The sequence below is a fragment of the Triturus cristatus genome, chromosome 2_2 (assembly GCF_964204655.1).
Source record: "Triturus cristatus chromosome 2_2, aTriCri1.1, whole genome shotgun sequence".
Lineage (NCBI taxonomy): Eukaryota > Metazoa > Chordata > Amphibia > Caudata > Salamandridae > Triturus > Triturus cristatus.
In genome coordinates this window covers 303,515,769-303,538,028 of record NC_140582.1, presented here as the reverse complement: position 1 = coordinate 303,538,028, position 22,260 = coordinate 303,515,769, and the positions used below count along the sequence as shown (strand labels likewise).

Sequence of the window (22,260 nt, the reverse complement as noted above, 5' to 3'; positions counted from 1 at the left end):
TTGAAAGGGCAGATTCGGTATTTAATTTGGTCATCCAAAAGGACCATGGTTAGCCTGGAAGAAGCTTAGTAGGTTGTTGGCGAAAGGAGGGGTCACGTTGCCAGATTTTCTTTTTTACTCGTGGGCTTTTCTATTAACGAATGGCAGAATGTTACTGGATAGATCAACAAAAACAGAGATAGGCAAAATGTTTGAGGTGATGTTGAGGAAAGAGAAGGGAGCAGAATGTGTTTTTTTGTATAAATATGCAGATCTAAAATACTTTAAAAAGGTTAGGTTGAAGATCTTGGCGGGCATGGCTGAGACGTGGTATAAAATTAAAAAAGTCATACAATTGCCATATTTCAGTCAGTTTGCCCCGATATGGGAGGGTCCTGGATCTCCAGAAAGGACAAAAGATCTACTGGCATTGCTATTGAAAGAGGCTGGTGTACTAAGATGGAAACATCTAGTTAAGGAGGGTCATCTGATTACGTGGGAATGGTGTATACAGTAAATGGGATAAAGGATTTCAAGATTCAAGTTTCTCCAAATTCAAAGCTGGTATCAAGACATGAACGTAAAAATAGGGGAACCCAATGAACTTGAGGAGAGATTGCTGTTGGGGGTCGTAACAAAGAAATAAATTGTGCTGTGGTACTGGCTTATGATCGAGATGGATGATAGGTTTTCACCTTGCTGGAGGATCTCTGGGGAGGATGCTTGCCAGAGACTACACTGGAAGACCAATGGCAAATATCTATGTTTATGCTATACAAAATTGTTAAACCTGCATACCTGATGAGGAACCATCTTTTTACCATCCATAGGGCTTACTGCACCCCTCAAAGGTTATCTAAATTTGGGGCTCGTGGCGATGTGGCATGTCCAAACTGCAGCAGCAAGAGGGAAGATGACCTGCATAGGTTTGTACACTGTCCTAAGAACCAGCCATTCTGGGAGGTCGTGAGTAATGTCTTAAATGTTTTGAAGGTAAGCGTTTTTCTGGTCATTTTTGGAGGTTTGGATCTGCAAATTACAGTTTATAATAATAGTGCAAAAATGATATTTTATGCCATGCTCTTGGCGCGTAGAGAGATTTGCAAACAATGGGTATCAGAGGCCCCCCCCGAGCTGTAGTGACTGGTTAAAATCCGTGATGAATGTTGCCAGGCCGGATATCTCAGATAAGGGGAAAAACAGGTATGAATTTTGGACACCCCTTCTACGTAGTTGTGAGCAGCAAGTAAGGATTTAGATCTGGAGTACAATGATTAAGCCTCTCGCCACCTCGGCTGGCACCATTCTCTATTGAGCTGGTGGGCTTGTGGCGTTTGTGTGAGTATTGGAAGCAAAAGAGGAGTGATGTCGCAACCGGAGGGCGAGTAAAGGCAAATAAGAGCGAATCCCCTCCATATTTTTCTTTAGCGAATGAGGTCTGGGACACTTCAGGGTGGAAACGATGGTAGTTTGTGTGAACAAGGCAAATGAGGACCAAAAAAAAAAAGCATTCCATCCATCACCTTCTTGCTTTTGCAGTTGACTCGTTAAGGAGTGGCTGGTTAGGTAATGAGGAGCTTCACAAATGGTGCATGTGTACAGGACTGTGAAGGAGGTTTGAGTATATGCCAATGCCAAGTGACAGAGCTAAAGATGTTCTCAGGTCTTGATGCAGTCAGCAATAAGCATAGCTAAAAGAACAAAAAGGCGAGTGGTGGAAAAAACTCCAATATACAGTAGAACAGGTGATATTTCTCAGCCAAAGACTTGACACACTGCATGATTCGGAGCGACCAGTCCTTCTAAAGAAGCTCACTCAATGACATGTGTCCAAGAGATGCAGATACTGAGAGGCCAGAAGTCGAAAGACAACTAGAAAAAGAAGCAGGCAATCTTAGATGGACAGGACAACAACTTAGTATGGCAGTTAAAGTAATGTACATAGGTTTCAGGAAACTAAGAAATTCACAAAGCTACACAGCATGCCGTTGTGTGCAGAGCAAAAGCCTAAGAGGTTTCTCTCAGCAAGGGAGTTTGTTGCAATATATGGGCTATAACTTTGCGGCTTTAGCTTTTTAGTGTTCTCGCATGTACAATATGCCTGGACGTCTTGTGAGTGTAGTTAGATAAGAGGCCTCCAGATAGCCAAGGATGCATGCAGGGAGGTGCATGGGGATCTATCCGGAAAGGTGTAGTATAGAAAACTACCCATTGTGATTATGTGAAGCGTAGGTGAAGCATGTGTATTTTTGGCTCTAGGCGGCAACATGGAGAACTAAGATGGCTATTCAGTTACCCTATGTTGCTATGGCCCTTGAAAGAGCAAACAACGGCCACAGTAGAAAATGGTTTCTAATGGTGCTTTATATCCCTTGGCTCTAAAGAGCTGACCAGACTTTCTTGAAAGGAAAAAGGCCTGGAAAAAGATATTCAATTCCATACCCATTTATGGCTCAGAGTTGGATAGATGCAAATTAAGATTTAAAAAAAAAAACCAACAAAAATGACCTTCTCAAATGGAACGCCAAGACAAAATCCGAACTGCCCCATCTTAAGCAGAGAAACAGAGCAAAGCATGGATAAATTAATGTTTTACAACAAAAAGATTTCCCAAATATGATGAAAAATACCTTCACGAGTTAAATACTGCTTTCCAGGACATACAACTGGTACAGGCACAGCCCATGTTTGGCACATTTATATACGGTTATATGACTCGAGGAAAAGATTGAAAAAAGACAGCATTCTGCCCAACCATCCAGTTAAATTGACTCCATGTATAATTACTGAAGAATACATACATCAATTTAAAAACTGACACCTACTTTTATTGTTTTGGTCTGAAGTCTCAATCCATTTAGGGTGTTGATAGCTTTTTCAGCATCCTTGGGATCAACGTAGTTCACAAAGCCATACCCCAAGCTTTGTCCTAATTAAAACAAAATATAGTTCGTAAAAATCTAATCTCTCCATAATGTAACGCAGTTACAGTGATATATGCCAAATCAAACCACCGTCTCCTACTACTCAAATTATTAACATGTACGACCTGCACTATGTACACTTCAATTTATTTATACTTCATGGTGTTCAGATCCATGTGCCGTTTGAAAAGGTGGTCTTCAGCGGGATATGCACTGTACTCTACATGAATAATAGGTAAAAGCAAAAAACACCAGTGCAACCAATAGCTTCACAAAAAACACCACTGATACCTCCACCATATAAAGGTAAAACTAGCACCCGTTGAGTGTTTCCCAACACCTAAACATGTTTTAGAAAGATCATCCCTATGCTTTGTAAAGGTGAATTCCTGGTTTCTCTAGGGTAGTAAAAACTAAAGGTCCTGGGTTTTAACTGCATCAAATGTAATGTCTTGCATCGTATATTTGAACAATACTTCACAATTGCTAATAATGACTCATATGCAGTTAACACATTGGCAAACTTTGTTAAAATTGGCAAAAATTCCAAATAAGATTTCCCATTAAAATCTGACCAGCAGTTGTCACTTCACAGTCGATCTTGGAATCAGAGAAAGCCCAGCAGTCCTGCGATTAATTAAACTGGAAAATGTGGACGGGGGGGGGGGGGGGGGGGGTCAAATGAGGGATTATCGCTTGAGGGACAACTTTAGCAACTACCTGTCCTTCAATTCATGAATGCCAAGGAACCTTCAAATAAAAATGTAGTTAAGGGCAGAGAAATTAATCAAAAAGACAACATTCTGATTAAGTGAAAGAACTTGGCGAAAGGTTAGGAAACAATTCAAGTTCACTACAGTATTACAGAACACAGAACAAAATCTGACCTCAGATCATAAACAGATAAATAAATTCTTCAGTGTGGCATTTCGAAACTTTGCAAGATCAGAAAAGGAATATCTGTAAGGGTTTTGTAGCTAAATTTTATTAGATGGATTGCCTTTTCCAACAACTATGAATTGGGCTAAAATGGAGCACAAACAATGCACATACTATTGGCTATTTCAGGTTCATATCAGTTTAGTAGCCGTTATAAAATGTGAAAGAAAATGCCCGAAACTGAAAAAGATGGGTCACTGCAGAACTGATCAACAATGGTAGACTATACTTTTGTGTAGCAAGACATGATCTACATAAGGATGAGATCACCCATCTAGGGAGACAGACATTGCAAGTGGCTGGTTTGATGAACCTTACTATATTGGAAGTTATTTTAATGCATTTAAGGATGTGAGAGTAGAACGATAACAGAATTAGAAGAAGAAAGCTAAAGACCTTTGAGGTAGTAGGCAGTTGTCATTTAAGAAATCGAGGGGCAGCGATTTGTCAATGCATCCAGCCCAAAGCCTCCAGGGAGAGATTTGATTACATACCTAATTACCTAACAAAATACCAATGCTTTCCACCTTTCAGATCATGCTGCAAATATCTGCAAAACCTACAACAAGGATAAGCATCAAAAGAGAGCCCAGAGAAGCTGCTTTAATGATCTATGCTTTATTAAAGCAATTGGCCCAAACATTAAACGCTACAAAAGCTTACATTAGGAAAATGTAGGCCACTGTTCAAAATGGGAAGCATTTAAAGAACTAATGACAGGTCATATTTAGGGATAAAGGTAAAGAAAGGGGCAATAAAAATGACAAATGCAAAAAATGAAGTGTATCATCAACATAGAGGAAAGTTATTCTGGGTATTAAGAATGACTAAGAAGTTGGGGGTGTGATTTGGCTTGCCAATTGGCATATCAGCTCTAAATGAGCTCCCTGTGCCACACTCCATACATTTTCCAATAGCCTTCTGAAGACTAGAGCATTCTGAATTGCAACAACTTGTGTGGATTACAGGGGCAATCTGGATTATAGCACACACCTCTCCAGATAAACATCACTTTTGTTCATCTGAAAGTCACACTGCCCCCACGTCCTTGTCACCTGCTCCTATAGGCCACATGGAAGCCACCCCAACCCTCAAATAAGAGGGCTAGCTCCCCTTAGATACTGCAGGACACCAAAACACTGCTGTGGGCAGCGTACCAGGATTACAGCTAGTCCTTATGCCTTTTGGATGGAGTTACATGAGGTGACCCCAGGGCCTCAAAGAACACCACTCACACTACACTGCGGCCTTTAAGAGTTTGACAGCCTACCCAGGGTCATACTGCTAGTGGGCAGCACAAAGCTGTGGGTTCCCAGGACTGTGCTGCTGGGGGAAGCCCCTTGGGCCACATCTGTTCCAAAGTGAAACTGCCACCTGGCAACAAAACTGCTATGTATGGATGTGCGCTATCATTCACCATGAGCATGAGGATCCTGTCCTACCACTGTCTGGCTCCAGGGAGAAAGCTGGTGGCAACTGCGGTAGGCACCATGAGTTTGAAGCAAAAGGCATTGAGGCCCTATTTTTTTTAGATCTGTGTAGAGTATGTGGCCCACCTTCCATCTTGGGACTGTCCTGCTTTCCCTCCCTGTCCCAGGAGTGATTGCTAATGTCGAAGTGGGAATTGGTGTACTGGCGGCTGGCCCCACAATCTGCATCTTTGGCCCTAGTCAGCTACTTCAGCCTATAAGCAGAGCCCATCTTCAAACATGCAGACCTGAAGTGATCCAGGGCCCCAGCACCCATGCCAGTCCACCTATGCAGTTGATAGTCGGTGGGGTCTGGGGTTTTCAATGACCAGCCTCTCACTTTATCTGCTTACAATTTACTCTGCCAGCTGACACTGGGACTATGTTGTCTTTTGAGCAAACTCTTTCACCCTAAACAAAGCACCCTTCTTATAATCTCCGGATTTGCTGATGGCTGGTCCTACCAGAGGTGACTGCAGGTAATGCAAAAGCTGCTTGGCTGTTCCTGCCACAAGTGTATTGGTGCTGGGCTCAAATGAAGGAGTAGCTGTGTGTGAGCTATCCTTTGGGGAAACATAGGTTTCAGAAGTTTAACATATGGAGACCTGCCTGCGCCTTACTACTCCACTGACTTGTATAGCTCTTGACAAGAAGTTATGGAGAAAGACAAAACTGATTCTGTCCTGCAGCAAAACAAAATGGAAAAATGCAGTAGGCAGACTCTTAGATTGGGCATGCAAGTGGGAACTCAAAAAAGAAGTGGCTACTGAAGATCATGCTACTTTCACTGAAACTAAGTTCAAGATACTGGTTCCCTGCCTGAAGGGAAAATTGGGTAGTCAGCACTCTGTCTCCCTGCCTCATCACAAGTGTGGCCGAGGACTGAATTAAAGTGATTTAAAATGCTTTCTAAGCTCACGGAAGGCAGGCTGGTGAAGTTGATGGACTCCTCATAGCACACTGAAGACCGGATGAAGTATGCAGAAGGTACAGCAGGCAAGAGACTACAATTTGTGTGTGTGTGTGTGTGTGTGGGGGGGGGGGGTCAATACTTTATTTCTGCTGCTTTCCACTGTGGCTTGCAGAGGGGAAGGAATTTTGAGTGGTGACCCTTGGAGCCCATATTCATGGCCCTTTTTGAGGATATGCCTACTCTGAGCATGGCTTTTTTTAGCCTGAGATGCAACGGGATTTGTCCATATTGTGAAGCAGTGCTCTACCTTTTGTTCACCAGCTTTCCTTTAACCATTTCCACTAGCTCAGAAAAGTAAGGCACTATACTTTCTAGTTTCACTCTTTTCTAGAATTTGACTATGCAAAAGATTACTTGGAGTTGTGGGACGGGGTGTTGATTGTGCACTCCGTTAGTGGTGGTGAAGATGATGTGATTGTAACACTGGCAAACGCTGGGACATAGGATGGGAATCTAGTTTCATTTCTGGTTTTCCAGCTCTCTATGGCCCTAGGAATGGGACGCAGATTGGGAGATCTACTTCAAGGATGGAAAGGCTAGAGGGGTTAGGCAGAAGGTGGGGTCTACGGGTTACATATGCATTGCTCTGCACACTGGTCCTGTAACAGCTTCATAATATTCTACTTTCATATGGGCTGACAGGGACTGTGGAGGACTGCAGATATATTTTCAGAAGTAGTTCTGAAATGTTAACCAGCATAGAATTGGGAGAGGCGGTCAACGAGAATATATTAACCCAGTGTCCTTATGCTACAGGAAACCCATAATTTGGGTACCAACGGTACTTTTCTTGAACAGGGATTACAATTGTGTGGTCCATAATGGCTGCTCAAGGACTTCACATGGGGGTAGCATTCTTTAGGAAATAATTTCCTCTTACGGTTACCAAATCGTACTCAGATGGATAGTGCGGGACATGGCAGTATTGGGCATGTTGGGGTGAACGATGATTATATGTATATGTGCTCATCAATTATCACATGCCAGCTTAGACTCACTGGGTGCACTCATAACAGAGGTAACGCAAGGATCCACAATCATTGGCAGCGACTGCAATGTGAATTCAGGGGTGAACATAACCTTTGGGAGAGACTGAAGAGTGACTCACAGCTAGCCTCCCCACTCCTGTACTCAGCTTAGGGTTGCGATGTATTGCCCTATTGGGTTCCCCAGTTCAGGGTCTACCCGTATGTTTTTTGATGCCTCATCAATCCTCTCAACTTTACTTTTTATGGTCTAGCTTTAATGTCTAACCTGGGGTCTGAACATGCACCTATAAAATGACCAATAAGGCCTTCTCTACCTATCTCAGGGAAGAGGCAAAGTCTTACTTCAAATTAAAGATTGACTTTATATGTATTGTGAGCAAAACCTAATAAAAATTGGTTAAAAAAAACCTTAAAAATTGGCTTGGCCTCATTCTTTATATACGCCCAGGGAGACCTTCAAGACAGTCAACCGTAGGTGGATGCGGTTAAACCTTCGAAATCAGAAAAGGTGCAAGGGAAAACCAACTGCTAGATCAAAACTGAGCTTCCCCACCGGGAGATTGGGGGGTGGGGAGACAACTTTACACTCAATCGACCACTATCAGATTGAAGTATTACACTTGCAACAGATGGATGGGATTAGGCAATCCTGGCTTCCTTCAAAATGCCTCAGCTAGGAGTTTGCCAACAATGAGGGTAAACTGCTTTACTACCGCAACACTGTGCCTACTGTAGCAATGGTCATTGTCAATGCCTTTACTGATCACTAAAAGTGATCAGTAAGTGGCCCCGCAAGCTGTGGCCACAGACTTATTTGGGCATACTGTCACTTTGACCTAGCACTTGGGCAGAGGCCTAGGCCTGTTCTTAAGGATGTGAGGTCAGGGACCAGTCCTGTGACCTTGAGAACCATAGCAAACATGCCTTGATAATAGGCAGTGGGCTACTCGCCATTCCCTGGGTGTCTCACAATGAGCAATGGAGCCAACATGTGTGTTGTGAATCTGTAATGTGACCAGACCTTTTCCTGTCAGTGAGCACACAATCTGATGCCTCTTGTGTAAAGCTCTATGCGAAACTTAAAACCTTCCATTAACTCCCTGTGCCTTTGTTGAGTATGTGTGTGTCTGAGCACAGTTTGTGAGTAGCACATGCATGGTAGTAGGACTGTGAAAGTATGAGAACTGGGGTTCGTGGGTCCATTTCAGATGCTCCCGTTTTAGCATGGCAAGAGAGTGAGGGTGAAGACCACTTCGCCCAGTCAGTGTAAGCATATTGACTGTATTTCCCGTGGCTGGAGGCCTAGACACTAAAGTGAGGAGGCTAGAGAGCACCCCCATCAGAAATTCCATGAGGGCTTTCAAGCAAGGGATTACATATTAGTTCTTCGAGCACTGCCATTTGGAAGACTGCAGTAGTGAGAAGTAGGACTACAGTTTGTTGCTCAAGGTGAGAGCATATCTAGGCTAGGCTTACCCTTTTCTCTGTCCCAGATTACTACTTCAGGAAAGTGAGAGAAATGACGGGAAGATAATTCACACTTCATAGTCTACGTTTTGGGCACTCCAGCCTAAATCAAGGCGAATTGCTATCTGCTGTGTGGATGATCGCTTTATACAAAGTCAGTGAATTGAGGTAACCCTGAAAATGACATCTGAAAGAGAATCAACCCAATCCAGTTCTGAAAATGAAAGATCCATTTCCTGTGGTGAACGTATGTTAAAAAGTGGGATTCAAACAACCAGTTTCACATTCTTTGTGACCAAGAAAGAGCACGCTGCAGAGTACTCAAAGGACCTATGTGCAACCAGGGCTGGTATCTGCCTGTAAGCATGTCTCACAGAGGTGAAGGGACATCACCTGAAGTCTACACTTTCTTCCCCAGGAGAAGAAAGTCTGTCCAGTGCCTAGAAGCATGCATACCTGCTCAGAAGGGGAAGGAGTCTGCCTGACACAGCATGCAAGTGGTTAGCCAGTCTAGTGGTGAAAAACAGTGTTCTCGGCATAAGGAACCAGAAACGGTGGGTAGCACCACAGAACAAAGCTACAAGTGACCCATGGCATGAGTGTGGAGTCTCCCAGTCTCTACACATTTCCTGTTAACTGCACAAAGACTTCACAAGCACAAATACCGCTGTGCCTGCTGGCAGCCTCTGTGAACCTGCCAACACCACAGAAGAGGAGCCATGTCACTGCTTCAGTGGACTATATCTGCCTGTGAGGCTGCAACTACTGATATCAGCTGAGAATGCTAGTGACTACCTGGGTATCAGTCTGCACTTGGCTGGGTGGACCGAAGACATGTTGTCAAGCAGGAACTGCAATGCTAATCTTGCCCAGTGATTCCCATTCCAAAGTGAAACCGCCATGTGGTTCTCACAGCAAGGAGCAGCCAACTGCAAATGGTGGGAACATAGGCTATGTCAGCTATAGCACACAATCAAACTTGTGAGAATGTACAAGCAGAGCATAACCTGCGAAAATAATGGCTCAAAGATTTGAGAATTTCTGTCCAAGTTAATACTTGGGGTGAAAATGAATAAACTGAGTTGTACATCTAACCAGTGGAGGTAAAAGTGTAGTAATTTGCATATTTAACGTATATACCTCTAAACATTAGATTTGCCGTAGAGGGTATAAAAAAGGTGAGGGTGTAACATACTGGAGATTGTTACAAGGTATATAAACCTATTACCTTTTGGGGAAAATTCCAACTGAACTGTGTAGTATTTAATTCGGCTCAAGTACTTTACTTTTATATAAAAGATGAGCACTACACTGTTGTATCTATTGGTTGATTAGTTCTCAGCTCTTGTACCCTGTGCTACCAGGTTAGCCCCTAAGTTAGGCTATTAAAAGATTTGCCCTATGAGGTTAAAAGTTCCTAATTAAATAGCCATCATGGCAGATGCAGGCTCTGTATGATAACCCCAAGTCTCTTAAATGGCTTCTCCATCCCTCCCCTTCAGTGGCTCCTGCAGTCAATGAATGACAGGCTGTGCATGCCACAGTGCCCAGCCCCCAACAGCAACGACTGGTGAAGTATCAAAAGAGGGGCCACACATTGCTTGGCATGCCACCAACAGTCCGCCTAAAGTATATCAAAGTCACAACAGTGCAGAGTTTTCTATTTACTTTTTCATTGCATTTGCTTATCAGCTCTTGCCTTTAGAGATGTAGGTTTCTTACTTTTTGTACTTTTAAAACCAGTTACTTACCTTTCGTAATGAGTTATCGGGTACACTATGTAGCTGCAGATTCCTCACCTTGGAACATCCTCAGGCGTCAGAGTAAATACAGAGGATTTTTAGGATGGTATCATTTTTTGGTAATTTTGGGTCACAACTTGCTTCGCCTACATCCATTGGCCGGCGAAGGCACAAGAAGGAATATCAAGGGAAGGGGGAGATAAGGAAAAAGGGGAGAGGTCCAACATAAAGAAAGGAACAGAACAGTCCATGCTTATCGTTCACAGTTCTGTTAGGTTAATCATCACACTTCTTATTAATCTTGGTTGTCGACATGGGTGCTGGGCATAATTCGCAGTACTCGCAAATAATCCGAGGCATGTGAGTTCATGGTACACTCTAGAATGGTGCTTTATACAAGTTTCCCACGTTTTCTCGAACTTGGGTATAGTGTGACTTAACTGCCGTTAACTTTTCCATTCCTAATAAGTCCCAGAGTTTGTGCTGCAGCCAGTCTGCATGCGTTGGGATAGTGTCAGTGCCCCATTTGGATACCAGGACTTGCATCGCTGCATATAGCACCGGGGTGATATCCTTCCCCTTATTGGAGTGTAGTGGATATGTCTGAACATTGGGCAGTCCCAGTAAAACATAGCTGGGGAAGCAGGGCATTTCTGTAATAAACATCTGATCGAAATCCGCTAGAATGTCCGTCCAGTAACGGTGGAGTTTGGGGCAGTGCAGTACAAATGGGAGTGCGTGACTGAGTGAGTGCAGTGATGCCAACATGGGTCATCTTTCTGCCACGGAGGAACTTTTGACCGTTGCGCAATTGCGATGTAAAAGGTCTGTCCACTCCGTGTCAGTGAATTTGCGTTCACACTATCTCCCACCACTTCCTTGCAGGTGTATGCAGAGAGTTAGCTACGGTGATTAGGAATGAGTTTATGTCCGACAATATGCAAAAGTCCTCTTTTCTAGACAAAAGCCAAAGTTCAAACAAATTCAGTAGCCTGCTTGCACAGGGCCAAACTGCCACATAGTGCAAAACTCAATCTGGGAGCCCGAAATCTTGTTGCACACTCGCAAAGTCTAGCAGGCCCCGTACGTCAAATAAATCAACATAGCGTTTGCAATTGGCTTCTTGCCAACGTGAATAAGTCCGCTCCTACATTGCCTGAGGGAAGTCCGTGTTACCTATGATTGGTCTGAGCGGGGAGATCAGTGTAGAGAGCCGTTTAGGAGAGCAAGTCTTATCCCAAACTCCTATTGTGGCCCGACCACTGGGGAGATGTAAACTCCCGGTGGGCGACTTCTACGCAGGAGCCATGGTATTTTTCATATATTTCCCAGCCACTGCCTGGTCTAAAAATCACCAGTACTTCTCGGTTAGTGGACGTTGCCACTTCACCATGAAGCGCAGCCTCGTAATGTGTTCGGTTGGGTATACCCAGCCCTCCCTTGGCGACTGGGAGATATGTCCGCTCCTTGGCCATTCTAGCCCACTTGCCACTCCATATGAAGACCTCTACGGTGGACTGTAGCTTCTTTAGGGTAGAGGCAGGCGGCATCAGGGGCATTACCTGCATAAGATAAAGAATCTTAGCCAATAGAGTCATCTTTATGGCTGCTATACGTCCCAGCCAGGAGATGTGGCCCAGTGCCAGGATTGGATGAGGGATTGCACTGTTTTCAAGAGTTCGGAATAGTTATGTGATACCGAGCTATCTATAGTAGGTAGTATGTGGATACCCAAGTACGGGATTCCCGGCTTTGCCCATGTGAAGGGAAAGTCCATGGCAAGGCGTAATTTTTCATCGTGTGGGATAGTGATATTGCGACTTGCCGAATGCAGTGAGTTCATCTAGTAGTGGGGGCAGTGACTGTTGTGGTTTTGTGATGATCAACAACACTTCCTCCGCATATAGGGATTTTTTTATGGGATTGCCCCCCCGACCCCCAATTCAAACTCGCTCTATACAGGGGTGATTTTGAAAGCATTCCGCTAGACTCTTGTGAGTGATGTGTGCGCGATACAAATGCTATTGACTTGACTAGAGGCTCCATATAGAGCGCAAACAGGAGTGGCGAAAGAAGACATCCCTGACACGTCCCCCTAGAGATAGAGAAAGCCAATGTTGACTCGGACCAGCGCTCTTGGTTCTGCGTAGCCAGCCCAAATCCATTGTTGGAAGCGGGGACCCAGACCAGCAGCCTCCAACACCGCCCGCAGCAATGGCCAGTGCACACGGTCGAATGCCTTTTCGGTGTCTCTGGACAGAAATTAAGTCTGTTAGGGCACTCTGGGTTTTGTCCAGCAAGTGGGAAAGCCGCTTGGTGTTATCCCCAGATGTGCAGCTCTGTATAAATCCAGACTGGTCAGGATCTATCAGGCATATATCTCCCTAGTCTGCATGTCAGTATCCCTGGAAAGATTTTGGCATCTACGTTGATTAGTGATATGGGACGGTAAGACGCACAGCGCTGGCGGTCCTTCCCCGGTTTAGGCAGTACAGTTATAATCGCTGTGCACATCATCATCGGTAAGTGCCCCAGAGGTGCTAAAAGAGTTATATAGCAGGGCTAGCACAGGGTACAATAGTGTTGCATACAGCTTGTAAAAGGCAGCTGTGTACCCATCTTGCCCTGGCGCCTTCCCTAGCTTAATTCTCCCCATCGATTCTAGGACTTCCTGCTCAGTTATGTCGGCCTTCAAGATGCAGCGGTGTGCTCTGGTAGCGCTGTCAATGGGGTCTGTGCAATATAGGGTGGACAGTCCTTCGATGATTGCCCATCCGCGCCAATGTATCTGTGCACAGAATCGTCCGAACTCAGCCTCGATGGCTTCGTCCCATATTATAAGCTTCTGAGCTTGATCTATCATGCCATGCAGGTGTCGGGAGTGTACCGGAGCTTGTAATCTATGGGCCAATAGTTTCCTGGCCTTATTTCCCCCGCGTAATATTTGTCATGTGCACAGTAATGCATGCTCTGCAGCATCCATGTTGAGGGCCCTGAGCTGTTTTTGCGCTATGGTCATTTGACGTCTGGTTCTATGCAAACCTGTATGTCTGTGTGCTTCCTCTAAATCCTTAACTGCCTTCTCTAGGCCTGCACGTTTTGTTACGCGTTCCTTGTTGTGGCGCATGGCTATGGCGATACATGTTCCCCAAACTCCTACTTGAGTGTCTCCCAGAGTGTTGCTATTGCTGTGGGTGGAGTGTTGTTAATTTCGAGATAGGCTATAATAGCCTTCCCCACTTCCTGGACCACCGCGTTCTAGGATATGCATTTTAGGGTTGAGACGCCACGTTTTACATCCCGGACTACTGGTCGCGACCCAAGTTAAGCTGAATGGGGGCATGATCTGGTATGGATGCTACCTCAATGTCCACCTGTGTTACCATTGGGAGCATTGATGCAGAGATTAAAAAAGTCGATTCCAGCATACGATTGTTGTGCAGCCGAGAAAAAGGAGTATGACTGCGTGGTGGGGTTAAGTGTCCTCCATGTGTCTGGGGTATCCTGTCTAAAGAAGCATCTGGCAATAAGTTAAAGTAGCCCACCATCACTAGGTTGGTGTCAGGTGTAGTGAGAATAGTGCTCTTAGTCGTTGGGGACATAGATGCAGACCATTGTAAAGGTCTGATTGGAGTGGGATAAACAAAGCCATCATGAGGCCTGTGTTTTCAGAGTGAGTTTGAAGGATTTGCCCTTGAAATTGTGTGTCCACTAGGATAGCGACTCCAGCTTTCTTCCCCTGCACGGAGGACCAGAACTTCCAGTCAAACCATTTACAGCGCATTCTACTTCAGTCCTTTTTCAGGAGGTGGGTCTCCTGTAGGAGAAATATCACAGCAAGTCGCGCCCTAAGCTGAGCCAGTAGTGCGATTCTTTTAGTTGGCGAGTTCAGGCCCCTCATGTTCAATCCTACTATGTGCACCATACCGTGGACTGAGTAACAGCTATCTGGACCCTGGTCATGACGGGCTGTGGCCTTGTACCGTGTGAGCGTATTAAAGTATGACAGTATAGCTGACTTTTCAGCATGTTAACATACAACCACCGTACAAACATTAAAACTAATGAAACACTGGCACCAACTGGTGCCGAACTTGCATTTCTGTAGTGAGGGTCCATGTCGTCGGTCGCTTGTGCCGGTACCTAAGAGAAGAGTGAGGAGTACCGTAGCCTCCGCTGCTACTGGCTGATGCTTACTAAAATGAAGACGGACCGGGGGAGGGTGAGTTTGCCTCCTACTCCGTTGCAGGCCCGACCTGGCACCGCGAGGTGCTGACCTCTCTGCAGTACGAATGTTTATCAGCGTTTCCCATCTTCATCTCAGGTTTTGGCCCGGTCACAGTCACTCGGCTTCACTCTCTGGGGATTGATGCTGGTCTGTAAGCTGTTGGAGTAAAGCTGACAGTTCTCTGATGGTTTTGGTTGGTTTGCTTAGCTGCAGTTGCGGTCGCTTCCTCAAGTGCCTCCTGCGGTGTGTTTCTCGGGGAGGCAAAGGGGGAAGGCCTCCATTGGGGAGAGGGCCCCTGTTCAAGCTTTATACCCAGAATCACTGCCGCCTCTGGCGGTGTGCGGACTGCCCAGGTTTCACCCTGACACGCAAAACCCAGGCGAAAGATGTCTCCATTTGTATCTCACTCCCTGGTCTCTCAAAAACTCCATTATGGGCTTCATAGCACGCCCTCGTTGTAGAGTGATATTAGACAGGTCCTGGAAGAGGCGATCTTGGTTTCCTTCGAATAATATGTGAGATTGATCACGTACTGCAGTCATTATCTCCATTTATTTGTAGACAGGGAGGCATGTAAGAATATCCTGCTGGGTGCCCCTTGCCGATGTCTGGCGCCCACTCTTTGCATACTGTCTAGCAGGAGATCCTTCCCTTCTCGAACCAGGACTTTATGGTGAAACAAAGGTAGAACGTAGTCTTCCAGGTGTCCTGCATCAGCCTGCAGTGGGACACCCTTAATGCGGATGTTGGATCTACGGGACCTTTTTTGCAAACCCTCCAGATAAAAATTGAGGTCAGCATTGCGATCTTTTAGTTCTAAGATTTCTCTGCAACACTCCTCTAGCTCTTCCTCTCTGGCATCTCCGGAGCGTTCCACTGAGTCAACTCTCTGTTCCAATTCACCCATTTTAAGGCGCAAGTCCTTGACCTCTTTGGCCATCATGGCAACAATCCTATGCATAGGAGCAGCTTTGAATGGCCTAGACCAGGACCCAAACAAGAAATGGGAGTAATGATTCGGGGGGAGGCAACTCCCGCCTGAAGAACCTCTGTCAAGTTGTTCGTCTCGATTGCCACTGGGGGCAGCTGAAGTTCCAATAGCTCAGCCACCCAACGCAAAACCATATCGAAAGAGGCTTCCTCTTCCGTAGTCATGGTAGGAGGTGAAATGTCTAGCCCACTGGCCTCCACTAGTTCCTCATAAAAGTACACCTCATCTAAGGGATACTGCTAAACATAAGGGGGTCCTCAGACCCCTCACAACATTCCTTTCCAGGCCTATCCAGAGAAAAAGGCATGGGATACTAAGAAGAACCAGTAACAATGCAAAGGTATGTAGAAGGCGGCTGAATCAAAGTTCAAGAGGAAATTATGTTGCATGAAAATCCAGCAACATCTGCCTGTGACATGCTCCACATGGCTTGAAACAAGACTGTTTCTACAGTAAAATCCTTACACTGGGAGAGAACTCTGAAAAAGACTTGACAAAGTCACAGCAAAGGCAGTCAAAAATGACTGGGGCAGGTCATATCAGTGATATCTGGTGCGGAAAGGAAAGAACCAATATCAGTGCACTGGGGCTGCAACTAGACAGGTACTGCTCAGGTCACTTTCAACTTGGAAGCTGCCGATGTGAAGCCAAATGATGCCACCCTCCAGTGTGCAGGGGTACTGCTCAGAAATCTACTGGATCAGTCCGATGCCTGGGGATATTCTAAAGTAAGGAATATGCAGCTAGAATTCTCTATCAGATAGTAGAAGCATTATGTGGGAACGTGTGAAAAGCTACTTTAGTTCTTTTGGTCAAATATTCAAAAGTGCTCAGGTGCAGCCCAGTCAGCCAACACCAGCTGTCCTAAGAGCAAGAGGCTGTTGCAAATTCCACAAGCCCAAAACGTCTCAGATCCAGAGTCTCACAAAGCAAGCTGACAGCAGATTGGCAAATGCGATTAAAATGCTAACTTTACAGAATTGCTACAGATTTGCTTTTTCAAGATATGTCCATAAACTAAAAGATGCTGCAACCCACATGTTTTTGACTACCAGGCATTCAAACTATTGATGTCTAACAAAACTCTGACTGCAAGAGTAAAACAATGAGCAGCAGAGGGATGTGTGAAGGAGCAGAGAAATTCTCCTTCCAGGTCTACAGGGAAAGCATGCTTTTCCGGTAAGGGACGCTCAACAAATATTGTTCGTAAGAAGAGTACCCTGGATCGGCCCCTTGAGGAAAAATCACAATGGAGATTGTATAGTAATTAATTTCAGGCACCCAAGGTGTGCCAAGGGTATTCTTATGGGGCGGTACGCCACACCTAATCAGATTATAACATGTCCCTCCAGCCATTGGGTTTCTTTTATAGGCACCTCCAGTCCTCTATACCTAACACGATTAGGCTAAGCCCACTAATTAACCACCCCGTTCGAGCATACACCCCCCCCCCCCCCCAATCAGTGGTGGTTTCCAACAGATACCAGACATTGAGTGACCTCCAGGCTATCTATTGACGTGAGATGGGGCTATATGATAACCGACCGAAACCTACAATGAAGGTGCTTTCACTTTGTGAAGGGCGGGAAGATGATACGCATTTGGCCCCTAGGGGCCATGAAGGGCAGGAAGATGATACACATCTGGCCCCTGGGGGCCACTGCAATACTGTAGTCTTATTGGCCCCCCTACCGCCTCCTTGTGAGGGTGCAGTAGATCTTACACATATAGCAACTGCCCCATCCAACTTAGCACAACATAGTAGTAGTGATGGAGGAACGGCTAATGGGTATAGAATTGAGACTTGGAATGGAGGGGGTCTAGCAAAGAAACAGGGTATCTTAGGATGGATGGAGTTTATAAGCAACTTAGATATATTATGCATCCAAGAAAGAACAAAAGTTACTTACCTGTAAACTGTGGTTCTCCTGTATTGGTGTCTTTCATAGATTCACATGCTTGAATATTCCCCGTCGAAGTGGGAGTCCCACGGTACATAACTCGTCGAAGTGGGAGTCCCACGGTACATAACATAGCAATGTAGCAATAACACAACTGTAGATAGGAAAGCAAAAACCATAGAGTAGCATTGATTCAGAGCTTTAGATAGAAAGAACTTGTCACTTTTATAACATATTACAGTCATTGTGAATAGTCCAAACGCCAGCCAATCAGGCGTTAGCACCCTCCAGAATGTTCTCAGAGGCTCAGGCCCTCAGATTTTAATAGCACAAGAGTAACAAAGAGTCAAGGAGAAGAGGAGAGCCTCTGAGGGGAGGAGGGTGGTTCGCATGTGAATCTATGAAAGGCACCAATACTGGAGAACCACAGTTTACAGGTAAGTAACTTTTGTTCTTCTCCAGTATTGGGGTGTCTTTCGTAGATTCACATGCTTGACTAAGAAAAGTAAGCAGTGATGCCAAGATAATGCAAAGTACATATAAAAACATCATAATTAACAGTACAACGAGAAACTGAAGCATAAGGCAAAAAATGGTACCTTGTATACAGGAGGAGGGAAGCAACAGAGGCTCACCTTACTTAAAGAGATTTCGTAGGACCGCTTGTCCCACGGCTGAATCAGCGTCGTCAGCAGCTTGCAGACAGTAATGTTTGGTAAAGGTATGCCTGCTGGACCATGTTGCAGCCCTGCAGATGTGTTGAAGAGGCACACCAGCAAATAGCGCAGTAGAAGAGGAAACTTTTCTGGTAGAATGCGCTCGAACATTTGCAGTAAGTGGCTTCCCAGCTTGCTGATGGCAAAAAGCAATAGTAGTAGATATCCAGCGTGCAATAGTCTGTTTGGTGACTGGATGTCCCTTTCGCATCCGTCAGTAGGCTACAAAAAGCTGATCAGATTTACGGATACTAGCTGTCCTTTGCAGATAAAATTTTAGACATCTCTTGATATGTAAAGAATGGAGTGTCCTCTCTGCTGATGTGCAAGGATTAGGGAAAAATGTTTTTAAAATGACCGGCTCATTAAGATGGAAATCAGATGGCACTTTGGGGATAAAGGTCAGATTGGTGCAGAGCAACACAGTCCTTGGTAAACTGAAGAAAAGGCGGTTTAGTAGTAAAAGCCTGTATGTCACTGACTCGACGTGAAGAAGTGAGAGCCAACAGCAGCGAAGTCTTCCAAGTAACGAATTTAAGATCGACCCTATGGATTGGCTCAAATGGGAGCTTCATGAGCTGTGTCAATAAAACATTTGAGTGCCAAGGAGGAGGCGGTCGACGAACTGGAGGAAACTTCCTAAAAAGACCCTTGAAGAACTGCTGAATGACTCTGGAAGAGTAAAGAAAGGTGGAACCATCCTGTCGAAATCTGGAGTTGGCAGCCAGGAAAACTTTAAGAGTACAATGCGAGGCGCCAGATTTTGCTTGATGTAAAAAGAAAGGCAAAAGTTGATCTGGTGTGGAATGGACAGGATGCACCTGAGCAGCGTCGCACCACAGAAAAAACGTTTCCATTTGAGCTTGTATGTTTTCACAGTGGAGGCTGCTCTAGCCTTAGCAAGAACTTCCCTGCAGTCGGAAGGAATGTTTAAATTGGCAAACTCATAGTGCTCCGGTTCCATGCCGCTAAGCGAATAGAAGCTGGGTCGGGATGACAAACCTGTCCCTGATCCATGGTCAGAAGGTCTGGAAGTGGACGGAGCAGAATCGAGTCGCACTGCGATAGGAGCAGGAATTCCGTAAACCAGACTTGTCAAGGCCACCTGGGAGCTATTAGAAGAATGCAGCAAGGTTCTTTCTTCATTTTCCGAAGAACCCTGGGGACCAGAGTAATCGGTGGAAAAGCGTAGGCATATATTTTTGACCAGTTCCTCAAAAAGGCATTCCCGCACGACTCTGGATGGGGAAGACAACTTGCGTAAGATGGGCATTTTCGGTTCAGATGGGTTGCGAACAGATCTAGATTCGGGGGGGCCCCTTAACCGAAAGATGTGATCCAGCATGGGTTGATGCAACTCCCACTTGTGATTGGACGAGGTTGACCTGCTTAGAGAGTCCGCCAGAATGTTGGACGCTCCCGGAACATGCACTGCCATCAGAGTGACTTGATGGTGGATTGCCCAATCCCAGATTTGTTGAGCTTGAAGAGATAGCAAGAAGGCCCGTGTGCCCCAGTTTGTTTATATAGTGTATGCATGTTGTGTTGTCCGTCTGGATCAACACCGAAGCTCCCTGGATGATGGCGCGAAAAGCCATTAGCGCCAGAAAAATGGCAAGTAACTCTAGAAGGTTGATGTGCCAGGTCTTTTGGTGGGTATCCCACCGTCCTTTTACTGTGTGGTCCTGAAGGTGTGCTCCCCACCCTTCGAGAGATGCGTCCGTTGTGAGAGTGAAACTTTGAGCGTCCACTAGAAATGGAAGTCCGGAAGAGACGTTGGTTTCGAGAGTCCACCAGAGCAGAGCTGTTTGCATCCGAGATGTGACCTTGATCATATCGTTGAAGGACCCTGAGACTTGAGCCCATTGCTTGTCGAGTTCCTCCTGGATTGGTCTCACTTTCAAGCGGCAGTGAGGGACTAGTGGAATGCAAGAGGACAACATCCCTAGGAAGGACTTCAACTGCCGAACAGAAACTGACTGTAACCTGAGGGCGACCGCTAGGTTGCAAAGTCGTTGATGCCTTTCGTGTGACACAAACGCCTTGGCCAGGTTGGTGTCCAGGATGGCCCCAAAAAACGTCCTGAGTTGAGCGGGAACAAATTGAGACTTGTCTCTGTTGAACGTAAGGCCCAGAGACTGGAAGAGGGACCTGCAAAGTAGTGTCTGGATGGCAGTTCGAACAACTGTGCCTTTAGAAGGCAGTCGTCGAGATAAGGAAAAATGTGTACGCCTTGTAGACGAAGGTAAGCTGCCACCGGTGCGAGGACTTTGGTAAACACTCGGGGTGCAGAACGAAGGCCGAATGGAAGGACTTTAAATTGGAAATCTTTCCCGGCCACTCTGAATCGGAGGAATTTTCTGTGCCTGGGCAGAATAGGAACATGAAAATAAGCATCCTGAAGGTCCAGTGTGGTCATATACTCTCCTTGGGACAGTAGAGGAAGGACCTCCTGAAGCGACAACATGCAGAATGTTTGCGTCTTGATGTATTTGTTTAGGGTGCATAGATCCAGAATAGAGCGTCATTCTCCCGACTTTTTCTGAATTAGGAAGAACCTCGAATAGAATCCTCTGCCCCTTTGTAAGTTCGGAACCACTTCGATCGCGCCTTTTCTCAATAAGATGTTTAGTTGACCTAAAAGTTCCTTCAGATGGGCAGGAGGACCACCTCTGGGTGGAGAATTGGGAGGGATCTTGCCAAACCTTAGAACGTGCCCCCTGCACACAATATCCAGAACCCATTGATCGGTTGTAATCAGAGACCATTTGGAGTAGAAGCGTGGAGATTCGACCTCCAAACTTTGCGAGGGTGGGAGGCCTCAAGGATGGTAGATGGAAAAAGTCATTGTTTCTTGGAGGAATCCCTTCCTCTATAAGAGGATTTACCTCTGTACTGTCGGCAAGACGCGGCTGGCGGTTGTATGACTGTTGATTCTGGGAGGAGTAACGTTGTTGGCCTTGAGAAGAATGGTATTGTTTGGAACCTCCGAAAGGAAGAGGAGGAGCCACGACCCCTCGCACCCCGAAAGGGCTGTTTTTTAAATTGAAGTGTACCGAGAGCACGAGCAGTGTCGGTGTCCTTTTTGATCATCTCAAGAGCATCATCGATGTGTTGGCCAAACAACGATTCACCGTCATAGGTCATGTCCAATATTTTCGTCTGCACCTCTTGACGGAAAGAAGTGGCTTTCAACCAGCCCTGCCGCCTGAGAACAGCAGCACCGTCCAGTTGCCGGAAACCAGTAGAAGACACGTCAACAGCACAATCAATAATCTCCGAGGAAATCCTTTCCCCTTCTTGAAGAATCTTAAGCTCCTCTACTTTAGAAGGTTCTGGTAGTAAATCTAGGAGGGGAGCAATGTCTGACCACATTTGTCGGTCATAGCGGCCAAGAATAGCTAGAGAATTGGCCGCTCTGACCGTAGTTGCCACCATAGTGGAGAATTTTTTACCAATGGCGTCAAGACGTCTCCCCTCACGATCCGGAGGAGCCGATACTGGAGACGAGGGATTCCTGGCATGACGTTGTGCTGCCCGAGTAATAATGGAATCAGGTTTCGGCTGTGCAATAAGACAAGCAGGCGAATTTTCCGGGGCCTTGTAGTTTTTTATCTAGCCATGGCAGCACAGCAGGAAAGCAATTAGGATGTTGCATGAGCTTGAGACCCTCTTGCCAAATAAAATCGATGATGGGGATAGCACGCACTTGTTTCTGTGGCTGATCCTTGAAGTCCTACAAGAAACAATCCTCCTCTCTAGTGACCATCGGGAGGTGAAATCTCTTTGCCAAACTATCCATGTGGACATGAAAACCACCTATGTCCACAGGTGGAGAATCAAGAGGCGCTGGAGTGGTGGGAAGGCGTTTGAATCTGATAATTGTCCCATTCCAAGAACAGGTATCTATCATCTAGCTCACCCTCCTCTGTCATCAACAGC

The 22,260-nt window shown here is 45.7% G+C and overlaps 1 protein-coding gene across 9 annotated transcripts in view; it reads right to left on the bottom strand.

Moving 5' to 3' along the window:
- The window catches only part of ELAVL2 (ELAV like RNA binding protein 2), a 558,243-nt gene that overhangs the window by 195,663 nt on the left and 340,320 nt on the right, over positions 1-22,260 (bottom strand). For all 9 annotated transcript variants that reach the window (XM_085641341.1, XM_085641347.1, XM_085641342.1 and 6 more), the window contains one exon: positions 2,805-2,908. In XM_085641341.1, coding sequence (XP_085497467.1) covers positions 2,805-2,908 — 104 coding nt within the window. The remainder of the gene's footprint in view (positions 1-2,804; positions 2,909-22,260) is intronic.